General features: G+C 39.4%; 1 protein-coding gene across 15 annotated transcripts in view; it reads right to left on the minus strand.

Annotated features, from left to right (window-relative positions):
- Nucleotides 1-17,426, minus strand: part of ARPP21 (cAMP regulated phosphoprotein 21) — a 110,307-nt gene that overhangs the window by 64,417 nt on the left and 28,464 nt on the right. For 4 of the 15 annotated variants that reach the window (XM_044916094.1, XM_044916087.1, XM_021677521.1 and 1 more), the window contains 3 exons: nt 14,096-14,133; nt 7,762-7,991; nt 246-476 (listed from right to left, as the gene is read on the minus strand). In XM_044916094.1, coding sequence (XP_044772029.1) covers nt 246-476; nt 7,762-7,991; nt 14,096-14,133 — 499 coding nt within the window. Of the gene's footprint in view, nt 1-245; nt 477-7,758; nt 7,992-11,994; nt 12,055-14,095; nt 14,134-17,426 lie in introns of all 15 variants that reach the window. The other 11 variants (XM_021677519.1, XM_021677520.1, XM_044916057.1 and 8 more) reach the window with 8 other exon arrangements.

A 17,426-nucleotide genomic window follows, 5' to 3' on the forward strand; every position in this document is an offset into this window, starting at 1 on the left:
GAAAAGTGGATATTTCTGGGAAGAATCTCTATTTATAACTACATATCAATATTGATATCAACATAGAGATAGAGATTACAGCTATAGATCTTCTCTTCCTAAATCAAGACCCTACACAGTGGTTCATGCACCTAGCTCTCCTGCTCAGGAATTTTAAGAAAACCTGCTGACGAATTTATAAGCCCCAAACACAAGAACAGAACTCTGATCTTGAGTCCCTGCCATAGCAGAGGTAAGGAACTAACCTGTGTGCGGATTGAGGAGGATGCTTCCGGGCGGGATGCCTGTCGCAGCCTCCAGTGGAAGGAGGATGTAGCTGGTGCTGGGGGCTGCCTGGCCCCCTGCTCCGCCCTCTGGATAGGGCACACAGCCCGGAGAGCCAGCGGCTACGCCCGTAGCCAGGGGCGCGCCCTGCAGGGGTGCGTGGGTGCGGGGCAGAGACCCCGAGGAGCCTGTGCTGCTGTTAGACTCAGAACCTGCCACAGAAGAAAAGGATCAGAAAATCATCCAACACAGGGAGCTCTGGATCTAAATGCCTAGTTTACTTAATCCATCCTTAAACCATTCGAGGTGAGTGCCGCAGGACCAGAGCAACATTTGGGGCTCACATTTTATTGAGATATCTGCTACATATTTTTCAGATGTGTCGATTTCCTAGGAAAAGAGAGGTTAAGAATGAGCACTCTCTTTCAGCCTCTCACATGCCCGTAGGGTGGTACATTGGTAAATGGTACCCTAAAGCTTCGGACTCCATGCCTGGAGATGCCCATCACCCCGAGTAATTAAAGCCAGAGGGCTGTCTTACTGGAGGTAGGAGAATAAAATGCCAGGTGGATATTAAAGAGATTGCAGTTTAAGAAGGAGTCCTAGAATGTGCTGATCATGGCATCGCTCTAACGTATTGGTTCTCCAACATCCATAAAGCTGCATTTTGAAGAGGCATGGCCAGAAATAATCTTTTCCCCTCAGATGTGAGTAGAAGAACTGGGTCACTCCTACTGAGAGTGCTTAAGGTGTGTATTTCACATAGTCACAGAAATCTTACTAATGTGCCCAAGAGGCAGACCAAGAAGGGCTTGGCCTTCATAGAATGCTGGACCATCCTTTAGACAACACAGAAGAGTAAAATCATGGGAAGGATTGTGGACTGTGTATTTTGCAAACATGTAGGTAACTGGATTACAAGGTGACTCTAACCCAGCCTTCTCCCTCTCTCTCCACTGTGGACAAGGAAACACCTGGTATATCCCACGTCCACTAGGCACTACCTGCCCTTCACCACGACCAGACCTTGACCATGGCTGTTCTGGCACCTGGTATATCCCACGTCCATTAGGCACTACCTGCCCTTCACCACGACCAGACCTTGACCATGGCTGTTCTGGGCACTGAATGTTAACCAGAGCATTGGAGAGAAAATTCTAACTAGCAGATGATTTGGATGATATCATATAGTACAAGAAATTTTTAAAATTATTTATTAGCTCATGACTATCGATTTATGTCATTAACAATGCATTCTTCTGTGTCATTAAAGGGAAACCATATATAAGGAAGAGTTAACATTGTTTTCAAGATTCTAACATGTGCCTTTGAATTAAACTGGAGACCTTTAAAAATGAGTGATAGGAATACAGCATGTAATTACAGAGAAGAGGGGCCATTGGAGAGAATTTAGAGGAGGACATAGTTTTTGAGAAGGAAGACAGTGATATTTATTGAGCACTTAGTATGTGTGAGCACCTGGACACACTGTACTAATAAGTACTATTACTGCTATACAGATAGGGAAGTTGAAGGATAGAGAAGTTCGATAACTAAAGCCGACTCGTACAGCTAGTGACAGAGCGGGATGTGAGCTAGGCAGACTGATCTAGGTTTAACTGTGACCCAACACTGCTTCCTGAAAGCAAGCATATACGTATGCCAAGGACTGCCACCAGTGTTCTCAGTTGGGAACCTTCTCTTCTTCTCCCACGACTTGATTATTAATAATGATAAAGTTATAGGCTAATTCAGGATGCATCACCTAAAAAGTTTAGAATGCTGATGGGTGCTGAGTAATGTATGGGGGAAAAACAAAGAATCTAAAAGGAGATCTGAAAATGCTAAGAGTAGTTTTGAGAGTGCATCCTGGCATGATGTCCCCAAGGTCGCAGCCCCAGTGCAAACTGCAGGGCGTGTTTGTGAACTTGCCCCATGTGATTTGATGCTACAGTCCAAGTTTGACACTAGTGCAGAGAGAACAACAGCAAGAGCAATAAACAATAACAAAACCTTCTGCCGCTAAACGCTGAAGTTCATACAAAATAGGTTCAGCTCACCTCCAGGCTGAGGGGTCAGACAGCGGGAAAGGGTTGGGACTAACGCGGCATGTCCTGAGTAATTTGAGGTGTCAGCTGATGCTGGCAGGGGGAGGGGGGGTTAGGAGAGAGGATGGATGCACACAGCTGATGTGCCACAAGAAAATCCAGAGTGTTTTTTCTTTTTGACTTTCAGAAGATGGCTATTAATCACTGATGTGCAATATCATGTTCTTCTATCAACAGGACAAGAGCAGCACCTTCAACAAGAACAATGAGAATGCAGTGCAAAGACAATGTAAAGAGTCTGTTTCCACAGGTTAAAAGGATAGAAAGGAGACGGATTTAGCTTAAACTCTCAACACTTGCAAAGATGGAGACAGTGAACCCTCTTTAGGGGGGATAGCTCAGCAACCACCATGAAGCCAGGGTTAGTAACTGGCCTTTTTGGCTGGCTTACAACCAGCTTTGAGCAGCCTGTAAACATCAGTCTCTGTTGTGCATACAGCCAGTGCTACTGAAGTTCTCGATCAAAAATGGATGCTAGCAATGGTGATAAAAGGCACAGGATTAGAAATGTTCAAAAAATAAAAAAAAACCAAAATTGATATTTGAGAACTTTACTGCTTTGGGTGCTGAGAGTTAAAGTGTGTCCAGTCTCCTTTTCTCAGGGACTTGAATGTTAACAATGGCAAATATTTAAATAGTATGTCTACGTGACAAGTGCTGTGCTAATCACTATGTGAATTACCTAGTTTCATTTTCACAGCAACCTCATTTTGAAAATGAGAACTGATCCTCAGAGATGTTAAGTAAATCTCCCAAGCATACTTCATGTGTGGCAGAGTCTGTGTTCAAACCCAGGCAACAGGACCACGTGGACCACGCCTTACTCCAGAGTGACATGTAGGTAGGGCCAGGGCCCTGACCAGGACTGTGCCAAGTTCTAGGAGATACAGCATAGGAAGTCAATGCTGCCCCATATCAGATGCTTAGAAGTGGAATCTGGACCCTGAGGGGCAGCTGGTGGAAGGTGTAGGGACAAGATTTCAGGATGACTGATGGGGGACTCTGGTGAACACCCAAGAGAGAGAGAGGAAAAAGGAAAAGGGGAAAATGGGGGGGGGGGAAAGTCGTGTAAAAGATTGTAAGGCAAAGCAAAATGGAAAACTGACTGGGCAGAGAGGAAGCGTGTGGGCAGTTTCCCTTGGAATAAGGGAGCTCCCCCACTGCCCAGGGAGGAAGCATCCTGAGTATTAGTTCTTGTTCTGCCACTGAGTAGCTGTGTTTTCTTCAGGAAGTGATTACTTCTTTTTTTTTTTTTTTAGATTTATTTTTTTATTTGAGAGAGAGAGAGAGAGATTGTGGTGGGGAGAAGCAGAGGGAGAGAGAAACTCAAGCAGACTGCGCTGAGCCCAGAGCCTGACGTGGGGCTTGATCTCACAACCCTGAGATCACTACCTGAAGGAAACCAAGAGTCGGATGCTTAACTGACTGCATCACCCAGGCACCCCTGAACTGACTACTTCTTTAGACCTTAGTATCCTCTTTTGTAAAATATAAGTCACCAGACTAAATTGTGAGTAGCTATGAGGATGATGGCCTTAAAGTTTTTCTCAGCTTGACCAAACTTTAGACGGGTTTCTTCCAGAGGAGCGTCCCTCTACCTCCTTTTTCTTAGAGCATTTCTGCCCCTTTAGGGTGTAAATCTTCCACTAGCCTCTTAGCCCAGGTATGTCTTTCTTGAGGATTCAGGAGCCATCTCTTTGAAATGTAACAATCAAGAGAACTAGTGCCCTTGTCTGCCAGTTTCTGTGGGAGGGTAGAAAGAAGACTGACTTTGATAAGCACCAATCAGCGAAGATGACTTAGTTGAATTCACCAACCACCTGTCTACCTTTCCCCAGTGCTTTTCCAGTGATTCACTACAGCACTCCCCTGTAAGTCGTTAGTGCAAGGTTGAGTTCAGTCTTTCACCCCTATTGCAGTAGTCTTGACCCTTATTGCCATAGTTATGAACAGAATCTTCCTTGTCTGTTTATCTTGTCTGATGCAATTCTTCTTTTATAAGGACCCGGAACCATAAGTGTTTTTTCCTGAATTAATAATTCAAGAAAATATTTCCAGATTCAGGGCAGAAAATTCAATAGAATGACCTGAAGCTTCTGAAATTACAAGAAGAAAGAGAACATCCAGGATGCATTAGCACTGTAATGAAAATAAACACGAAGAAGAGGAAGTGGTAGAGAGATGAGGTGTCTTGCATTGGCTCCAAAAATACTCTGGAATGTAGACAAGAAGGTGACAACAACAAGAATACCCTTGGATCCCCAAAACAAAATACCATGCCATGTAAAATTACTAAAACAAAACGTAAGGATATCTTATTTCTCCAGAGCATTTGTTCTCAAAGCATGATTTGAAAACAAGCAATCTGTGTTTTTACAAATCCTTCAGGTGATTCTGGCGCAGCTACAGTCGAGAACCCCTGCTCTGGAGATCGAGAGAGAGGACGATAGTAAAGCAATGTCCTCTGACCAGGGTGGAAAGAAATAGATGTCATACTCCTTTCCCAACCTCATAGCTGCGACCAAGAAGCAGCGGAGGTTATGGTACAAGCACCGTTCCTGTCCTCTCTACGAGGAGGATGTTGTGACAAAATGACATCATCTACCTCTGGAGCCGTGTGCTGGGCATCTGGTAGGTGACGGTCACTAAGCTCAGTGTCAGGGATACGATAAGGGAAAGACAGCCCAGGCCTTCAGAGCATGAGCTTCTGCATTCAGACTTCAGCAATAAGCTCCTTCCAAAATGTAGGAAAGCATGTCCCCACCTGGAGAAAGTCTCATCATTATCTATTTAAAGCTCAAACCTATGTAATTAGAGGAGGAGAAGAGTAACTTAAATGTCACAACTCCAGGCTTGATTTCTGAAAGGTCAAAAAAAGAGTTTGCAATTCCACTGCGAATAATGAGGCAAAAAATTGAAAACTTGTGCTGTTCTGAAGATCCATGACAGCAAAACTGACAGCTTTGCTTCATAAAACCATCTTGGGAAATTGTAAGCTTGTTTTGACATTCTATCTTGATCGCCTTTAATTTTTTTTCTTCTTTTTTTTTTTTTTTTGCTTTCCGTTCCTGCACCTTGACAAGCTTTCAAAAGGAGACACTTAGATTAAAAGGGAAAAAAAAATGTCTGAAGCACTTACAATTTCTAATCATTCTTCAAAGAACATGGCATTTTAGCATTCTTGAAGTGTTTTAAATGTTTCGAAAGAGCTTTTCTTTGGAAGTGATTGGGGGTTTGGTGTATGGAGAATGACGATTAATTTAAAAATCTTAAGAGCTCTTTTGGTGTGCTGGCATTTTTAAGTGCACCATTTAAGGTCCTTGGTTTCTGCATTTTAAGGAGATTTAAAACTATTTAACCTTTCTTAGTTTACAAGAGCTCGAGAGCACCACAGTGGGTTTTCTTGACTTCAGTTGCTGCAATAGTGGTATATAAGAGCAATTAATTAGAGTAAGACATCAAGAATTCACCACTGGTGATATGGCAGAAGGCAGAAGGCAGTGTGAGCCCACCTGAATCTTTCCAAGGAGAAGGAAATATGTATATATATAGTAGTGTCTGTGACTAAATGCTATTAGTTTTCTGCCTGTGTAGGAAAACACGAGATAATTTCTTAGGAGCATTTTCAACAACATAATTATCTTAAACTACTAGCATAATAAGCCTAGATTTCACAAAGAGTGCCCCCTAGCGTGAGTATGAAGCTTGAATAGGAAAGTATTCTCAAATTAGGACAACCATGTCTAATCTCTGGTCAGTGTTGGCCATTCACCATCCCCGTCCCTGCCCTGCAAGCCCAGGTCTGTGAATGCACCCCCAATGTGTCTGACACCCAGGGCGTGTCACTGAATCACAGCTCTCAACCCCCACCCTAGCTCCGAACTTCTGAGGCAAAACCAAAACCAAACAGAAACATTACAAATTATCATCACACACTGAATTCATGGAGAACTACTGAAGGGTCATCTGTTACTGTCCCGGGATTCTAAGAGGTACTTTGATGAGAACATTTAAAAATAATTTGGAAACAATGGTGAGGGATTTTGGAGACGGAGGAGCTAGAGATGGCAGACCATGATGGGGATTTTTGGACTCATATGAACCCCATGGTATTAAAGCTTCCATCAGTTTAAAGTTGTTTCCAGGTCATGGTTCTCATTAGTGCTCACCTCCCAAAGACTGTCCGTGCAAACTTGAACTACCTACCTCAAATGATCACTATTCACTTAGAAGAAAACACAAGGTTAAAAAAAAAGAGATACCCGCACCTGGCTACTTGGAACTCTAAGCCTCTCTGAGGCTCACTTTCCCTGTGGCAGTAATAAAAATAAACATGAACTCATGTTTATTGAGGGCTTATAACCTGCCAGGTATTATTCTAACTGCTTTGTGTATATTAACTCTTTTAGTCTTCAAATAACCTTGCAATATAGGGACTACAATTATTCCCATTTCTCAGATGAGGAAACCAGGACACAAATAGGTTAAATAACTTGCCCACAATCAGACTAACAGCATGCCAAAGCAGCAGCCAAAACTATTAATATTATAATTGCCTTACAGTGTGGTTTTAAGAAATTGATCATAGTATTAAATTAAAAACAATAGCTAGCTTTCGTTAAATAGTTACCTTGTGCAGGTGCCTTGGTAACCATTTGTATATAACTAATTGAAATTTAACATACAATAGTTTGCTGGGGCGGTGGGGAGTGGGTAACGTCATATTGTATAATAACCTATGTTTCATAGTGTGAAAGTTGAAATGACATGGGGCACTTATGTCAAGAGGTATTCAAATGGAGTCAGGAGGCCATTAAGTAGATGGGCGTTTGACACGTCCTCACCTGTAGAACCATGAACTTTTGAACGGGGCCAAACTGCAAAAATGCCAGCCCAAACACCTACAACATGCTACAGTAAGAGACGGCTTAGGGACAGCCTTTGAAACCAATTATATTCAATCAAAATCAGAGTTGTGCCACCAACACCAATCAAAAATTCTTTGTAAACAAGCATTCCCTTCTTGCTTTAAAAACCCCTGATTTTGCTCCCAAGTGGGATACCATTTAGGTTGTTACCCTATCTGTGTACCCTGAATTGCAGTGCTTTGATCCCAAATAAATGCTCTTGCTCAATTATTGCCTCCTGACAATTTTAGGTTGACAACAGATAAGGAAACCGAAGATTAGAGAGGTTGGTAATTTGACCTAGGCACACAGCTAGGAAGAGACAGGGTTGGTATTTTCATTGTGCCTTCTGACTTCCCAGGTATCCCAGCAATTAATATCATCATCATTAATTAACCGGAAACCACAGGGAATAATGACTGTATGGGTTGGGTGGAATCTAGGAAATACATCAGGACATAAACCCATTCAGTACTAACTACCTGCTTTGGACAATTTCCCGGTACTCCTGGTACTGGATGTGCTGTCACCCCTGGTCAGCACTGTGATGCCCCCAAAACTTGCCGTCTTGGTCACGGCGGGCTTGAGATTGCGGTTGGAGCTGTCAGAGTCTGTGCTGCTCCAGGCCCTCTGATGGTCCGGCCACTTGAGCTCATTCTCCGAGCTGCTCTGTCGACTCCCGGATGTTCTCCCTGAGCCATCTCTGTTGCCCCTGGAGCACAGCCATCGGAAAGATGCACAGGGACAGTGTTACATTCCATGAGAGGTATGGATCTAGAGGGGGACCTTTCTTGGAAGAGCCGTCTACACAAGACCCTTCTTGCAACCCTTTCCATTAAGCCTGTTGCCTCACAAACTGTGCCACAGATAGCTCGTTGATGGGCAGACAGATAACATACCACACATAATGTCATGTTTACAAACAGAAAAACCAAACCTAGAAATGTCAAACCATCCCTCTGCCAGTGAAGGAGAAATAAGTAGAAAAGACTTGTTATAAAATACAGTTGTTAACTTCTCTTATGGAGAGGAAAGGAGGATAAATTCTCCTGACCCAAGTCAACAACGAATCAAGGTTTGGGACCAATTATGATCTTGAATGATTCTGAAAGCAACTCCCACTGAAGACAAGTTTGTCTGTCCCTTTAGCGTTAAATAATGGACCGTGAGAAAATGCACACAGAGGCAGTGAAGCCGTTTATTATTTTCTAACTTGATGAGATGTCTATCTGAATTCATTAAGGCTTTGGCAGTCAGCACATAAATCACGGAAATTACTCTGTTGACCTAGGGTGAGAGTTTTGCCCGATGAGTTTAACCTTCATGGGCAGAGGAAAGTGTCTTTTAATCCTTTTCACATAGAAAAACTTGTGATAATAACAACACCAGTATAAACACTACACTGACAGGACACTTTCCAAGGGGATCAATGGAAATAACAAAGCTCCATAGGTGAAAGAACACATTGGTTCAAAATCCAAATTGAGAAAGAGTGAATGTACGGGAAGAGGTCCAATAGGCAGACGTGCTTTCTGAAGACTCCAGAATATCTCTAAGTAGAACATAAAATTACATGTGTTTTATAGAGAAAGTTGATGAAATTTGCATTTTCATTGGTTTCCAATCTGCTTAAAGAGGAACTTAGTGAATATTTTCAAAGCTTTTCCTGCAGTTGGAAATAAGACATGATTAAAATACTCTAAGATCCTCATGGATTATAAGTAAGTAAAGGGGACATAAATCATGGGCAATAGATACAACCCATAATTTCATTATCACTAAACAATGTGACATGCTCAAGTGTTGATCCAAATCTCACAGATGTGGTCAGTAGCTTTGTTAATAGATAGTCTTCTAAAGACAAAAATAGACTGCGGAGATGTTAGGAGTGTGTGCATCTGATCGAAATGCTCACCAACAAAATTGTACAGAAGGTACACAGAAAATGTTCACTTTTGTTTCAACTTTACCTAATAAACTTTTATTTTGTTTTATGAGAACTTAAGAAGGTAAATGGATCCAAGAGATAAAAAAAATGAAATGGCTCATCTATGATAGGAACTTTGTAAAATGAGGGGAGGACAGAAAACTCACAAAACAAAAAGCACTCAGTGCCCTGCTGTCCTGCATCAATGTTTTCTTACAGTCTCTCTGTTAGCACCTCAGGATGGCTGGATTTGGAAGGAGGAACTAAAAACAGACCAGATTGTGAGTAGAAAGTATCACACACTCACCAATGGTCAGATGGCTTGAGTTCTTAAAACTCCTTTGAAATTCAAGAAAGCCAGAGGAGGTGGGGGTAGAGGGAAAAAATCCAGCCTCTTCGAGGATGTGGTGTTCCATTCCTGATTGTTTTCCTTTCAAGTACCAAATTCAACTTTACTCTTTTCACATTTAATTCTGATTAATTTGACCGGTCTTTGACAAAGCTTGGCAAAATCATTATTTAGCCACTGTGAATGCACCAGGGATGTGACAATAGTCTCACTTGGAGCTAATGGGGAATATTGCATATAGGAAAAGATTTGGGGTAGTCCTTAGCCTCAGCATACAAGATGCCTCAGAAGGAAGCTCTCCATATGCAGGTGATGATCATGAACTCTGCTTGAGTTTCTCTCTCCCTATGCCCCCTGCACCTCCGTGGGAGGAAATGCCAGTGTGGCTGACCTGTCTGCAAAGCAGTGTCCACCACTATTCCTGGGTGCAAACTAGTGTGCTGGAGTTTGCAGGCTTCACTCTGGCCGTGGGTAACTCCTCTAGACTTGTCCCACACCCTTGGCCAATAAGGCAACCTAAGATTTCCTTGACTTCTTCTACCTCTAATCTCCACCAGTTCAAATCAGCATCCCAAAGTCAAGAGCTCTCAAAATTCCCAAAAGAGGGAATTTAAGTTGCTGCTTTAGAGTTAGCATTAATGAGATTCATAATAATGCATCTAATTCTTATTTATGGATCTCTATTTATACACTGAAACAATATTTTATAGCTCTACCTACTGATTATTCACCTTAGCACTGGCAAAATGAGGTCCAGAATTGAATTTCCTATCTATTTGTGTATAGAATCATAGACCTCATAGACAAACATAACCACAAGTGCCTTCCTATCCCTCCTAAGCCCAGTCTTGGTCCCTTCCTACCAGAAACCAGGAAGACAATAGTAATGAGGTGTCTGGTCATCAAGAGGAGTTGGTCCTTGTGTATGTAATGAGAATTTGATCCCAGAGTGGTCATAAAGCACATACTTGAAGTTCTGTTTCTGTGCTGATTAATATAACTAACAACATTTATTTTCCTTCATGTCTGTACATGGTATTTTTTTTTTACCAAGTTAGATATGCTGTACACTTTGAGTTGCTTTTACTATTGTGTGGATGTCTTTGTGCTAAGTCATCTTCCTGAGTTTCTGTGCTTGGTGACTCGGTGGGTGATGGCACTCACATTTGTAATGACTGATCTGAGTAGATGGTAACTCTGGCTAGGGACCAGATTTGGAGCTATGTGAAACCAATTGGCCTAGAGGTGCAAGAACCACATTTCATATATTTATCAGCCTAAGCAGGCCAGATCTGGTGTGAGTACAGGAGTACTGATAAATTCTTCTTGCTCTTCTCTGGGTTTTCAAAGGAACAATGCAGAGTTATTGTTTTAATCTACAAGTGTGATAATAAATGGTCTATCAATACAAGGGGAAGGCATTAGACTATGTGGTTCAGCCTAGAAAAATGAAGGACATTTTTTAAAAAATCTTTTTATTCCTGCCAAAGTGTGAGGGGAACAGATTAATCCAACTTTTCTAATGATGAGGTCCTAAATTCACATTTACTACAAAAAGATACTTTTTGAGCACACAATCCATTTATTTTTTTCCTTAGTCTTTTCTTCCTTCTAAGTGGGCAAGAGGTTTTGTTTGAATAAGTTTTCTCTCTCCTGCAACAGAGATGAATCCTAATATTCATCAAAGCAGTAACGTATTAAATATATGCATTACATATTGAGTACGTTGATAACGCTGTGTATCCTTTTTGCCCTATAATGAATATTAGAGGTATATTTAATAGGGTAGTGACAACATGGGTATGGTCCTTCTGTTTTCATGGAGCTTCCAGCCTAGTATATAACTTAAAATATACAATATTAATATATAATAAATACATATACATCCATTCTCTTTATCTTACACAGATCTTGATTTAAGTAATTCATCATAATTGGAAGCAATCCTGTACCTTCCCTTGGAAATAAAATCTGTGCTTGAAAAACATATTTGAAATATTATGATGGATAGTAGTGGCTAAAAATCAACTACTCAAATGGAGTTATCATTGGTGTTTTTTCCAGTATCAAGCATGTATATATAATTGCAAACTATCAGAGAAATTTTAACTTGGTGTAATTCACCAAAGTTGAATCTTAAATCAGTGTACTGCCAAAGTTAACCTTTGAGGGGAAAACAAACAAAAACAAAAAACCCACCAAAAATGGAAAATTAGAGGAAGAACCTGAAAGGATTATATACCAAGCAGTAATTTCCTGGTCCCATAGCTCAGCATTATCCAATATGGCTTCAGTACCAGCTCTGTAACAAGCTTTACAAAGATAGAACCAAACATATTTATTTCATGAACAGATATTTTACACTAATACACTTATATTTAACATTGATTCTGCCACATAATCTGAAAACACAGTTTTAAAAAAGTAAGCCATACCAACCGAAAGAGCTGTCTTTTCTTATAGGTCTCATTGCATATGTTACTGTCTTCCAAGAGCCTACTGGAAATGAAAAACATGGTTTTTATGATATAAAACCTAACGACTCTAAAGGCCCTGTGCTAAATGGATGTGTACTCTTTTGTAACAGTACTGCTCTTGCAAACCAACCCCGTGGACTATGTTTTATGTGCATGATATTGAATTTTGCAATAATAAATTAATGACAGCATGATTTTTCCCCTATCCTAGGATTGAGGTACCAATACTAGATAAAAAGGAAAGGAAGAAGAAATAGAACAAATGGAAGAGGGGGAAAATAAAAGAAATTGATGTTTAATAGATATTTAATTAAATATACTCATTGTGATTTTTTTTTCCTTTGGGTAATATTAAAGTTATCTTTTTTGGGGGGGGGGTTGCAGAGAGTGAAATACTGACATTCCAAAGACAGGTATCCAAGAAATGTATTTATTTTTGTAGGGGAATTTACTCAATTAAATTTTTGCTTTTTGGAAATATCAAGACTTGTTCGTATATGCAATGCATGTATGTGACCAATTATTGTAATGATGAATATAATTCAATTTGAATCTAAGGAACACTTAAAGTGCATTAGCAGTCTTTTTATGCAAGATCCAAGTAAATGAATAAAATTTGGGCAAAAGGCAGGGAAAATGATTGGCTGGATGACTAGGGAATAAGGTTTCCCACTAAACTGAATTCTAAACACTCACTTCATCGTTTTAGTTAGAATATAGAATTTTGGAATGCTTCATCATCATCCCTAAGATGTTAGTGCTCATGGATTCTTAATTTAATTGTAAATAGAGAATATTCATGTAAATCTGAATGGATTTTTGAGGTTGCTTTTGAATGCCTTCTTTAGACATGTTTTCTACTTTCATCTATTCTTCTAGAAGAGGCTGTTCAATGAGGGGGTTAGCTACTCAATGATTTCTAACTGCTAATATTAAAGATAGCTTTTTCCCCCCCAAGCATCTCTAATGCCCAGTTTAAATTTTCTCTAAGTACTAGAATTTAATCAAACAGCCTCCATTTTAATCAGTTTTCCAGGGGCACCCATTAAGCTGACCCCTGAAATAAAGTTAAGCACCACTTTCTGAAGGGATACCATATTTCCATTCCAACTTGCCCACTCTGCTGCACCTTAAATGTGATTAAAACAGTTAGTGTGGAATTCTTGAATTCCCCTTGAAAACCTGCAATTAAATCAATGGAGCATTTGAATATCTATGTCAGTTTAGAACTATTTCTTTCTTTTTTTTTTTAAAGATTTTATTTATTTATTTGAGAGAGAGAATGAGATAGAGAGAGCATGAGAGGGAGGAGGGTGAGAGGGAGAAGCAGACTCCCTGCTGAACAGGGAGCCCGATGCGGGACTCGATCCCGGGACTCCAGGATCATGACCTGAGCCGAAGGCAGTCGCTTAACCAACTGAGCCACCCAGGCGCCCCAGTTTAGAACTATTTCTTAGAAGTATATGTTAAATTTGAAAACCTTTGGCTCATATGCTCAAGACTTTGTATAAGTTGTGTAACCCATTCATCCCTGCTAACTCCCAAGTTAGTAAATTTAGATCAGTTTAGATAGATTTCCAAGTTAGATTAATAGGTTGTTTAGAGTGAGAAACTTAAAACAATATTATTCCAATCATTGTTTGCATAGCTATATATAATTATGGGGCACAGGAAGTGGCTAATGATACCCAATATACAAATACAGTGAACAGTCTCGTCCATAAGCCAATGAAATTGCAAGTTCATTTATGCTTTGTAATGCCTGGTAAAGGTAACAGGAAATAGACCTCTGGAAGGACCAGAAGTCGAGACTTTACATAAGGAAAATGTACAAACTTATGTTTGGAAGTAACAGAAAAATATTTCCCCAAATTAAATAGTTTTTATGCATGCTAAATAACATACATGTGTACGCATATAAGTGTGTATGCATAGATATATGTATTTACTTATACATATATTCAAGCACACACTTATATATGGGATATATACCTATGAATATACAGGACACACATGACAGACTTTGTTTCTCTAAAGATATGAAAAAGCAAATTTCATTTTACCTGTTTTCCACAAAAAGGCTTTCCTGGGAGCAAACTGACTGAAAAATAAAAAAAGGCATTGTATCAGACGTTCTGGATGTGCTGAGGGATCCCAAATCCTTGCCTGCTTTTAAAACTACTTTTCCCCTCCAAGAGGAAAAGAATTAAGAAAAATATGTACTATGTTTTGAAAAAGTGGAAATAAAAAAGGAAAAAAAAAATGGTTAGAGTTAGAAGTGTAAACCATTCTCTTTCTCTTTCAGCACACAAGTACTTTTCCATCACGGCATCTCCAGGTTACGGATAGATTTAGCCCGTTTAGCATCAAGGTCAGGAGAAGAGAGATGTGAACGAAACTGTCTGAGAATCAGAGAACCATGTGACCATCGGATCCTGAGCTAGCAGTTCCTTCTGGGGCTACGGAGATGCAGCTCCCAACAAGAGCCAAAGGACTGGTTCAAATCAAGGCAGAGCATGTGCACTTAGCACGATCCACCCTGAGGATGGGAGAGCCATAGAACCACAGTCCTGCACTTATGACCTGGCAATGATAGACTCTCTTGAAATAAACAGACTGACTGCAAGACTCTCAAAATTGAAGAGATGCCATCAATCAATTTGCAGAGCGGGGGGGCGCGCAGAAGACATGTGGGAACAAAATGAAGCTAATCAGGAAAAAAAAAATGTCAAGCCCATCTAATATTTTGTTTTGTTTTGTTTTTCACACAGAAAAACAATGACTTTCTTCTTAGCTTCCATTCCCCTAGCTATCACTTCTCCACTATCTTGTGTTTAATATACATAAGGAAGAGAAAATTACAAGCTGGGAAAGGCAAATTAAATTTTAACAAGCAGAAAAAGAGAAGTCTAAACCAAATATGGTGCAATGGCCCTATAACATAGTGACTGTATTTAGGAATTAACAAAAAAACATTTTCAAAGTACTGAGTTTCTAACCATAAATATATATGCCATATTATACATGCAGATTTTCTAAATGATGAATAAATGACTTGCTAAATGAGTAAAATGAGACTTAACAGGTCCATTTTAAGAGAAAATAAAACTAAAGTAAATAAGGACGTTTTAATATCGAATTTTTAAAAGATTAGCTAATGTAACCACTACTCAGAGAGGAAAGCAGGATATTGGTTTCTCTGTACATTTTGTTGAAGAAATCATTTCCTTCCACTAAACCAAAGGGCTAGCTTTGGGCATAACGTGTTTTCCTCAGTGGTCTGAACGTTTCAGTGAGGGCATCTCTAGAACCATTTGTAATTTAACCTTTGTGAATTTAACATGCATCCTGAGTATCAAGTGCACAAAAATCTTATTTAACAAAAAGCAAAAAAACCGATTAAGAAAAAAGCTTTTCAGAAAATATCTTTTTTTTTAGTTTTTTTTTAATTTGACATTTGTATTTATAAACAAATACAACTTGTGGACCACTGATATTATTCCTGTGGAGATCTCTTTATAGTAAGTGAAATATCCCACTATCTTCAATTCCTTTAGTTTGGTTTTACTCCCACTTTCAATCAAGTCATGGAATTAATTGTCTCAAGTATACATTATGAACTCAATACTTCACTACTACTCAGCTCTTGTAGTTGGGAAGAGGTCAATTATGTTTATAATGTTCTGGCTGGATAATGGAATTGTTGAAACTTTACTACTTCTTTAAAAGAGTTGATCAAAGACATACTGACCTCTTCAGACTCATTAATCCAATAGTATTTTGAGGGAAGTTAAGCTGCCATAACTCTTTGAATGAAAAAATAAGGCACCTGCAAGTTGAAGATAACTTTCCCAAAAACGTATCTCAAGAGTATTTTTCAATTTTTGTGCAAAGGTCCTAAAGATTTATCGCATGATCTTCCAACACAGTTTCATAAATAAGGCAGATATGGTTATGGGCTGTGATTCAGTAGCTGATGAAAATAAACTTTAAAAAAGTTATTAATATAACTTGTGAATTTTAATAGCAGAGAAAGATAAAAGTGTCACAGTAATTAAGTGCAGCATTCAAAGCTGTCACTTATATGCATTCTCAGATATAAAGGGCTCTTTTTTTTCTTTCTTTTAAGTAGAAAATAGTTTTGCCTAATGGGTTACAGAATTCTCTCCCACACCCCACTCCCAATCCAGGTGGCATCACATGCCCTTCTCAGTGGTTGTCACGGAAGAGAGATCCCAGTGCATGCTGGGGAGACTGCAGATGAGCTCCTCCCAGAATCCCTATTTACACATAAATATCTTTCAGAAACCATCCTCCAGACAAAACATGTCTTTCTCAAATATATTGCTTTAGCAACGTAACTTGCCAAAGCCAGCAACATTGCATTGAATTAATCATAAAATAAGCTGAAATTCTTGCTGAAGGAAACAAGAGTTATATTTCAAATACTTCTGACTACAAAAATACACTCAATTTTTATTTGAGAACTAAATTGTTGTGTGCCTTGACTTACAACAACTTCATTCTCAAATAATAAATGTGCCTTACCTCAGGCTACCCAAATTCTCAAACTATATTGAAATTATTTTTCTAGAAAATCCTCAAATAATCTGCATATTTTGATTGCGGACCTAAATAAAAAAGCACACATGCACGTGCACACACACAAACACACACACCTTAGACACCAAGATACATTTGTAAAATATTCAAGAACGCTATGTTAAAATAAATTTTGATTTTCCTAAAGTGTAAATACCAGGAAGTAGTTCTCTATAACTATTGTAACTTCGAGTAGGAAAAAACAAACAAAACCCAAAAAAAACCCTCTACGTAAATATGTCACTATTTGAACCTGTTTGAATGACTCCACTACTTACATAATCATTGGTAAGTGAAGCTGCTTTTATCACCTCAGTTTTTAAATCATGAAGACACTAAATTAAAGGCCAGCTAAGAAAGACATTAGATGCCTGTAACTTAGTTTCCTTATGCTGGATTCTTTGTATCGCTTTTATAATTGACTTACTATACTTGACTTATTACCTTGTGTCCCTCGACAATCTGGGAAGTAGTAATGGTCATTTGGGAATCTGGAATTATACAGATGAAGACTCCCTAAAATGTTCTCTCTTTACGTAAGTGGAAAGGAAGATGTGTTACTATAGGTATTCAAGGAAGTTCATATTGTTGTTATGTCCCTGTGTTTGCATTAATAAAAGATACAGTAATATCTTGTTAACACCTGATGGCCCCCAATGATCCTTGCTTCTCGGTATTCACAACCAAGGTTTTTTTCTAGTACTTCCACATTGTACCAGTTTGATCTGTGTGTTCAACCAAATACAGCAGAAGGGAAGGTATGTCAGCTCCAAAATTAGGTTATAAAAGCCT

This window comes from Neomonachus schauinslandi, chromosome 1, assembly GCF_002201575.2.
Source record: "Neomonachus schauinslandi chromosome 1, ASM220157v2, whole genome shotgun sequence".
Taxonomy (NCBI): domain Eukaryota; kingdom Metazoa; phylum Chordata; class Mammalia; order Carnivora; family Phocidae; genus Neomonachus; species Neomonachus schauinslandi.